General features: G+C 40.3%; 1 protein-coding gene across 1 annotated transcript in view; it reads left to right on the forward strand.

Annotated features, from left to right (window-relative positions):
- The window catches only part of DOCK8 (dedicator of cytokinesis 8), a gene marked incomplete at both ends in the record, with an annotated part of 88,992 nt that extends 80,021 nt beyond the window's left edge, over positions 1-8,971 (forward strand). Inside the window, 9 exons of the mRNA XM_082301396.1 lie at positions 1,173-1,316; positions 2,168-2,299; positions 3,901-4,035; positions 4,595-4,684; positions 5,116-5,352; positions 5,996-6,139; positions 7,185-7,291; positions 8,133-8,300; positions 8,908-8,971. Coding sequence (XP_082157522.1) covers positions 1,173-1,316; positions 2,168-2,299; positions 3,901-4,035; positions 4,595-4,684; positions 5,116-5,352; positions 5,996-6,139; positions 7,185-7,291; positions 8,133-8,300; positions 8,908-8,971 — 1,221 coding nt within the window. The remainder of the gene's footprint in view (positions 1-1,172; positions 1,317-2,167; positions 2,300-3,900; positions 4,036-4,594; positions 4,685-5,115; positions 5,353-5,995; positions 6,140-7,184; positions 7,292-8,132; positions 8,301-8,907) is intronic.
- Between the last annotated feature and the right edge of the window lie 301 nt (positions 8,972-9,272).

Consider the following 9,272-nt stretch of genomic DNA (forward strand, 5'->3'; position numbering starts at 1 on the left):
AATGCTCTTCTGAGGCTGTGCTCACCCTTCCAGTAGAGCTGACACAATGTGCAGACTTAGGCAGTGTGATGGCAGCATGGTTGGAATAAATTTCACCCATGGAGAAATAAATACATCCACAAAGCCCAGGGGGTAAAGTCCAATGCTGCTAGTGGTATGTGGTGCCAATTTTTTATCTGAAATCTGATCAATAGTAACAGCCCTCAGTGTCTCTGCTATTTTATAAAGATGCCTTTAAGGACTCAGCTAGCCAGCCAGCTGGCATCCATCCTGCACTCAGACAGATTGTCATTGCCAGTTTCTGCTGAAGTGAGACACTATGACACTAATTTAACTCCTTTTAATTAATAGAAAATCAAAGCTTAGCCTTTCTGCTGCTGTTGAAAGTTACATATGCCAGTCCCATACTGTATGTACGCCTATTTTGCTGTTGTTTTTCAGGTTTCTATATATAACAATTACAAAATTTTTAATGTTTATGCCACCCGGTGTCATTTATTCAAAAGAGTCCTGAAGAACTGTAGATACATTATTTCATGGTCTACTATCTCAAAAGAGTGACTTTATCTAGTTTTATTTAAATGCACAAAGAGATCCATAACATTAACAAGAAACTGAGTAAATTCTGCAGGATTAAAATGTAATATGGCAGACGATGAACCAAGAAGAAGCAATCAATTATTGCAGTTTTTAGAGTGATATTGTCTGAGTCCTACTTCTCCTCTGCTTGGAAAAGTCAAATAAAAACTTGAAAGTTTAATTTATTCAAGCAGGTGGCAGAAGGTCTGGAGTGCAGTTTGGAATTTCCCACAGACAAGTGCCAGCAGCAGAAAGGGCCCTAGTAGTATTGGGGATTGAGCTCACTGCAGCTCCAGGGAAATCCAGTCACCAGAAAAGAGCTAGTTTGAGACCTACATGAGGTTATGCATTTTAAACCTGAGGCTAGAAAGAAAATTCATGATTCTTGCAGTGAAACTCCTGATCTCCCATTTATGGAGATTTATGATGTTACTTTCACTTCTAAAAAGAATGTAACTATGTGTCCCCTGGTTGCACCTGAATAATCTCATTCCTCTTCTCATCATGTAAATATGTTGAAACCGTTTCTTCTTCAATCTTTATGATGTACTGTTTATTTAAGTTTTTGATTTGTGTGCTCTGATGTATTTTAGAACATTTCATCCAATGTGCTGGAGGAATCTGCTGTTTCAGATGATGTTTTGTCTCCAGATGAAGATGGTATATGTTCTGGGAGGTATTTCTCAGAAAGTGGACTGGTAGGGCTGCTGGAACAAGCTGCAGAGCTCTTCAGCACGGTGAGTGAGGACCAGCATCACCAGGAGGGGATGGATATTGAGCAGTCTGAGCCAGATCCACAGCTTCTTTTCCTGCACATGAGGAAACAATGTAGGACTGCTAACCCAGGTACTCCAGACCTGCCACACTCTAAATGACAAGAGGACACATTTTTGGCTGTCCAAGGACTGTCTCAGTCAGATTGATTAATCTAGGCTTTTTCAGCCTAGCTCAGCCACATAGCCACCTCTACTGTGCAGACCACAGGCAGCATCAACAGAAAGTGATTGTCTCGGGCAGGAACCAAGACTTTCAGTTGGTATTATCATGGGATAGTACATTTAAGAAAAAGATCTTACGTAAAGTATGTATTTTAGGAAGCATGTCAGAATTACTCTTACACTTTTTGACATTGTACAGCCACCAGCTTCATAATCTACACTTACTATGTAAGGAGTCATGATTTAGCATCTCTAAAGATATCACTTGGGTTCCTTTTGTCCAGACACAGCTCTGGTTGCCTTGAACCATGCATGATAAACAAATCCATTTCCTGCTGCTAACCTGCATTTCTAGTTCTTCTAGCCCTGAGGCAGAAACCAGGGCTTTACGCAGGAATTTGGGCTTGAGAGCCCAACAGATCAGAGATCCAAATTACATCCAGTTCATTATCTGCTGTTCAGAACTGCCCATTTACTATTACTAGTTTTTAGAATGGCAAAAGAAGCAACATAGCAGATTAACAGATGAGTCCCATAAATCCCCTTTTCAGCCAAGCCATTGATGGAGATCTACTTTATTTTCAGAGTGCATGAAGACTCATTTATTTTCTTCCTCTTTTTCCTTTTTTTTTTTTTTTTAATGTTCAAAGGGAGGTTTGTATGAAACTGTGAATGAGGTGTACAAAATTGTCATCCCCATACTGGAAGCACATCGAGACTTCAGGAAGCTTACCTTGACACACAGCAAGCTACAGAAGGCCTTTGATAGCATTATTAATAAGGTACTTGTGAGGCAAGGCACTGCTAGCAAGACACATTGCTGGGTTGCACCATTTGTTTAAGACTGGTGTTAATAAAACTGTTCATGTATGTACTGGGTTTGTGTGGACAGGTTTTGGCAGTGGAGGGGGAGGGTTAAAATGGTGATGTCAATGAGAAGCTGCTAGAAACTTCATGCATGGCCAACAGAGCCAATACCAGTGGCCGAGGCTGGCCAAGGCTGAGCCCATCAGTGACAGTGGCAGCACCTCTGGGGTAATATATTTAAGAAGGGAAAAAAAGTAATTGGCCACATGTAATTGTGCTCAGAAAAGAGAAGAGTGGAAAATATGTGAGAGCAACAGCTCTGCAGACACCAAGGTCAGTGGAGAAGGAGGGGCAGGAGGTGCTCCAGGTGCTGGAGCAGAGATTCCCCTGCAGCCCATGGTGCAGACCATGGTGAGACAGCTGTGCCCCTGCAGCCCATGGAGATCCACAGAGGAGCAGAGATCTGCCTGCAGCCCATGCAGAACCCCATGGCAGAGCAGGTGGATGCCTGGAAGGAGGCTGTGACCCCATGGGAATCTCACACTGCAGCAGGGAGGAACCACAGGCTGGAGCAGGGGAAGGCCTCTCCCTGAGCAGTGGTAGAAACGTGTGATGAACTGACCATAACACCCATTTCCCATCTCCCCGCACCACTGGGAGAGAAGTGGTAGAGCCTAAGAAGGAGAAAGGGAGAAAGGTGTTTTTAAAATTTGTTTTACTTCTCGTTATCCTGTTTTGAGTTTGATTGGTAATAAATATAATTAGTTTTCCTAAGTCACGTGTGTTTTGCCCATGATGGTAACCAATTTATGATTACTCCCTATCCTTGTGCCAACTCATGAACCTTTCATTGTCTGTCTCCTATCCAGTTGCAGGGAGGGGGTAATAGAGAAACTTTGGTGGGTATCCTGCCATGATCAACCCACCAGAATTTGAAATAGTTCCATTTCCTTTTTCAAACAAAAGCTTCCATCTGCTTTCATCTACCTACATAGCCCTACAGTGTAAAAAGGTTTTCCATACAAAAAAAGCAGAGATGAATATAAAATGGGTTTAGCTGAACATGTCTGTGTCCACCTTGCCACATCTGTTTAACAAAAATAACTTTATTGTCAATTCACTAGTGTTTTCAGTTATAAAACAGAAGAAATATGAAAACCCATCTAAATTCTTAGCACTCATACTGTGCCTTCTCTTTCTTCAGAAGAACCTTATTGTTGAGCCTAGTCAGTTTCAAATTCTTATCAATTTTCATTGCAAAATTGCAAAATTTAAATTTTGTTACATGTCCTCAATGGAATTAAAAAATAGTAAGGTATTTTGTTTTGTGAAACCCCCTTCACGGTCAGCTTAAATTTTAAGTTAGATTTCAGTCAAATGTCCACTTAGTTTGTATGCTTTCTTTCCTGTGCTTCTAATCCATCAGCACTGATGATATATAGAAGTGGCTTTGAAATGGGGAAAATGTAGGACTTGTGGGTTTTCTTAGACATCAGTTGGGGAAAAAAAGAGATCCAAATACTACCATGTCCTACATAAAGCAATTGTGAATTTCCTCTTTCTTTTTATCAATTAGGGTCAAAAACGAATGTTTGGAACTTACTTCCGTGTTGGTTTCTATGGATCCAAATTTGGGGACTTGGATGAACAGGAGTTTGTTTATAAGGAGCCTGCAATTACAAAACTCCCTGAGATTTCTCACAGATTAGAGGTAAGGAAAAACATGTTAATGTGATCTCAAATGTTATACTTTTCAATGAACCCACACAGTCCAAATAGTATTATTGCTATATAAAAAAAATTTAAAATTGCTATTAAGAACCTGATTTGTACCATATTTGTACCATATTATAAAATAACCATGCACAAGGTTATTTCCTTGGTGCATATCCTTTCCACAGTATCCCTTTTTAAAGCATAATTATCTAAGTGATCCATTTTCTTGAGGCTGTGTCTCTTACCAGGAGGCCTGTAATACACTGAATGATTTTGAGCATGCCAGATACTTGTTTTGGTATCTTTTCAGCTTTTTTTATAGAATTGCTGTGTTCCGTTCTGAATTTTTTACCTCGAGTTCTGTGATTGTCTGAGCAACTCACAGTGATCGTTGTCAGACGATGCCTTACCCTGGCCAGCTGTGGTTTGTGGAGCAGTATACTGACTGTACAAAGCCCAGAAATCATGGTGGTTGTCACTCCTCTCTCCTAGAATTACATTAGCATTGCATTAAGAACTAAAAACATTTTGGGACGATTCTGTTTCTTTTCTAGGGATTTTATGGCCAGTGTTTTGGGGAGGATGCTGTGGAAGTAATCAAGGACTCTGCTCCTGTAGACAAAAGAAAGCTGGATCCCAATAAGGTAGGGAAAGTACTACTGAGAGGGTTGAGTGCTTTGTCACACAAGAGAGAGAAGGAGAGGAAGTCCCTCTTGCAACTTTTACGCTCAAACAGTACAGCACTAAAAGAAGCCATCCAGCATCGTGTCTCTGTGTCCAGGGGTATTAAAGTCTCTGTGACAGGCTTAGCATGGTAGCATGTCACAGAGTATGGAAATTAGAACTTCTGATCTCTGGTCCCTGCCCTCGTTCTGATCCCCAGGGTTAAGCTGTGCCCTCCTAGATGCAAGTTTTGTCAGCTCTGAATAAGAAAAGGATCCCTGAAGGATTTTCAGCTCTGTGCATTTCCAGACCATCCTTAGCCAATGTGTACTATGGGATAGTTCACATGCGCCACTCCTTTTACATTCCTTGGGTTGTATAGCACTGTAATGGCTCTTCCCTCTTTTCTTAGGCATACATACAAATTACCTTTGTGGAGCCATATTTTGATGAGTATGAGATGAAGGACAGAGTTACCTACTTTGAAAAGAACTTCAACATCTGTCGGTTCATGTACACTACACCTTTCACCATGGATGGGCGCCCCAGAGGAGAGCTTAGTGAGCAATACAAGAGGAACACCATCCTAACCACAATGCATGCTTTCCCCTACATCAAAACTAGAATCAGTGTCATCCAAAGAGAAGAGGTAATTCAGTTTTGAAGACACATCTAATTTCTCAAGGACTGAAGGAGTCTCTGGGTGGGAAGATTTCCAAATTTATGCGTGGCATAAATATAAAAAAAAAGGACGTTGAATTTCTCAGATGTGGCCCTTGTTAACAGGAGTATCACAGAAGGGACAGACAAGGCAAGATAGATATTTACTATGGAGAAGGGAGGATAGCCAATGTACATTCTTCTTTTGACCTCCTAGCTTTAATGCTGTGTAGGAGGATGTGTGGAGCTCTGTTTTTAGCTGTACTTCTAGCTGATAAAGTAGAAGTAGGCAGTAGAGTACAGTCAGAGATTGGGCTCAGGGCTTGCTTAGAGACAGGGGAGCTTTATACTGTAGAAAGTGAAACACCATTTCAGGCATGAAGTGAGTAACTTAGAATAGTAATGAATTTATGTGAACAGGAGGTCTGAGTCACACCCTATTCTTGCAAATGATAAAAGCTTTGGATCTGATGCACCATCTACCAAGATGACAGTTAGATTGAACAGTGTTCCTGGGTTTCACAGCCACTGCTTTTGAAACAGGAGAATGACAGTGATATTGTCAGATTTAAAACAGGTCAGTTGCATGCATTATTCAGGTAATGAACCATCTTTTCTTCCATATTCCTTAGTTTATTTTAACCCCAATTGAAGTTGCTATTGAAGATATGCGTAAAAAAACACAGGAGCTAACTGCAGCCACCAACCAAGAACCACCAGATGCCAAAATGCTCCAGATGGTTTTGCAGGGCTCAGTTGGGGCCACTGTAAATCAGGTAAGGGATCCAAATAAGCCAGATGAAGAGATTCTGCATACTTTTCTCATTGTGCATTCTTTTTTGCTCCTATTTCTTGCACTGAAAGAAGTACATCTAGTCAGACACATTTAGTTACTGTGTGTATTTAAACTTCATCCCTTGATATTTAGTCACTGTATGCTGTTCATTAGCTATGCTTTTGGTGAGAGTAGTCATGGGAAGCACTGTCCTGGCTGTAGGTGCAGAAATTCACAGAAGCCTTGTGAATGTGTTCAAGGATTTTTCATTTCTAACCTGCTAGCCATCTCAGCCATTTTGTTCATTCCAGATGTATCCTTGGGGAATGGGAATAATAATAACAATTCTCCTGTAGAACCACCACAAATTCAGTTCCACTGAAATTAAGTCAATACATGAAGTCAAGACCTGAGTGCCCCAAAAGAAAGCTGAGATGCAATAGGTATAACCTAAATACACAAACTAAAAAAAAAGGCCTAGGCAATTAAAAAAATTGAAAATGGAAGGATGAAGCCATGTGGCTGAGAAAAAACTTGATGATATGCACAACTTCACAGAGCTTGGGATTTTTTGATGAAAGCCTAAGTACTCTCAGTTTCTCCAGATTCTTCATCAGCCAAAGCATTGAGTCTGAAATAATGTGTCATCATAAGGTTCGGAGAGAGTGATCTTTTTTGGCACTGGGCTTATTGCCTGAAGGTCTTGTAATACCACACACAGGAGCTGTGTTTCTGTAATATAACCAGGTTTGTCACTAGAGCTGTCCCAGCTCCTCTCTGCTGAGCAGAATTTGTTCCCTTTGTTGTGGAACTGGGGGAGGAATAACAACAGGAGAGGATAAGATATGATGGGCAAAAATTCTGCTTGCCAAAGGAAACCTCGTGGGGGAAAGGGAGCTAAAAACCATCCTGTTACGGTATCTGTGCACAGATTTATTTTCTTCCGTAATTCCACTAATGAAATAACAAACAGCTTTAAACAAACGTGTGGTCTGTTTTCAGTCTAAGCAGGTGGTTTTGACATTTTCCTGTGTTATTTCTATAAGGGACCACTAGAGGTAGCGCAAGTGTTCCTGGCTGAAATTCCCGCAGACCCCAGACTTTATCGACATCACAACAAGCTGAGGCTGTGCTTCAAAGAGTTTATAATGAGGTCAGTAAAACAAAATTGAAATGCTGAATTGCATCAATACATTCAATATTAGCAATAATGCAACGCAAATATAACTGAGGAATTATGCAAGTTAGCATCATAAATTCTGGCATCTCCTGCTTCAGACACTCAGACCAGCCTTCTTATCTCTGGTTCATGTGAATGCCTAGGTGGGCATTGCATCTCAAAAGGAAGAAACACTTTAACAATTTAAACTAATAATGCATAAATTGAGATCTTCCATTTGTTTTATCTTCCAACGTCTTATTGAAATCAAACATTTCAGACTATTGCCTTGATTTCATTTTTAATAAAAAGACATTCTTATTTAGAAAGCCATTCATAAGAAAACCTTATCTGTCAAGCAGACACAGTGGTAGTGGCAGACACATGTCCTGTTTATAAATCTCAACAAGCATATTCACATATGAAGATACTCATCTCCTTAGTCAAAAGTATCCTCCTTTGTGAAGGGTAAATTTGAGTTAAATAAAAGCAAGTCTTCTGCAGAAGATACAGCTTCTAATTTCTGCTATTGCCAATTTATCTGTTTATACAGTAAGTAGGCAGCTAGCTCAGTATTCTGCAGTCATGAAATTTATTTTTATTAGCTCACTCATGCTTTCCTAATATCTAAAAAATATCATCTCAATTTATGTACTTGGAAAAGACAGAGCTTTCTTACTAGTTCATTATCACTTTAGTCTTGACAAGTTACCAGAGGAATGCCTAGGCCAAAGGAACTGGATTCTTGTCCATGCAAATCACCTAACACAAAGTGAATGAGTTTAACAGAAGTGGATTATATTTATCATGTCTTTTTTTCTTTCCTTTTGCCTAGGTGTGGTGAAGCAGTGGAGAAAAACAAGCACCTTATTACTGCTGACCAGAGGGAGTATCATCAGGAGCTCAAAAGAAACTACACGAAACTGAAGGAGAACCTTAGGCCCATGATTGAGAGAAAGATCCCAGAGCTGTACAAACCGGTAGTGAAAGTCCACAGCACAAGGTATAGTTAGGGCAGGGTTATCTGTTGTGGCCATACAAAAATATGCTATTTTTTTGCAAGGAAGAAAGGGAGTTTTACTGGCAGCTAAAACCAAGCCAGAATATACACTGCCCTCTCCATTGCTGATTAAAGAAATCTGCTGACTTCCACTGGAGATAATTGTCGGGTTAGCTGTGTTTCTCAAGCTCCACATTCCAGGGGTAGAGGATTTTTGTAATTTTAATGCATCATTAGGTAAGACTTCCACCTCACCCTAACAAAGTTCCTGGAAACATCTTGTGATTTCTTCAACCTTTGAAGCCAGGAAGGAGATAGAACAAGTATGGCACCATGTGGTCTTAAGCAGCATGGACTGAGTTGTCCTTTCACTACAGAAAACATAATCCTTTTCAGTCACATGACTGAGACAGAAGAGTCTAATGTTCTTTGCTTATGAATATATGCTTCTTCACAACACCACTGTGCCCAGTGTGGGGTGGGAGGAGAAGAAGAAATGACCACTCTGACCTGCCAACATAGAGCATGTTTCAGCTCCTTTTCACAAGACTGATATTTTTTGGATTGTTTTTTATTTGCCAACTTTATTTATAAATCTATTTCATTTCAGGGAATCTTTTCGTAACCACAGTTTTAGGAAATATGATGCCCAGACTTCTTCCCAAAGCACCTAAGAACTAGCTGCTTCAGCCAAGGAAGAGCTTCATGCTGCAAGAAAGAAGTGACGGAGTATTTATTCTGCATCTATGAAATCAGAAATCTGTCACAAGACAGCATGTGCGCTTTCTGGATAGCATGCAGAAGAGCATTTACACAAGATCACTGAATGAAAACTAGGGGATAATTCCTAATCAAGCACATATCATGAAGGCTTGGAAAGGAAGGGGATGCTTTTTAGATACTTTTGTATATATTGTACAACAATCACCTAATGCAGGGGGGGGGACTTTAGAGTGGTCAGTGGCATGAAGTCAG

The sequence above is a fragment of the Coloeus monedula genome, assembly GCF_965178545.1.
Source record: "Coloeus monedula genome assembly, chromosome: Z".
NCBI lineage: Eukaryota > Metazoa > Chordata > Aves > Passeriformes > Corvidae > Coloeus > Coloeus monedula.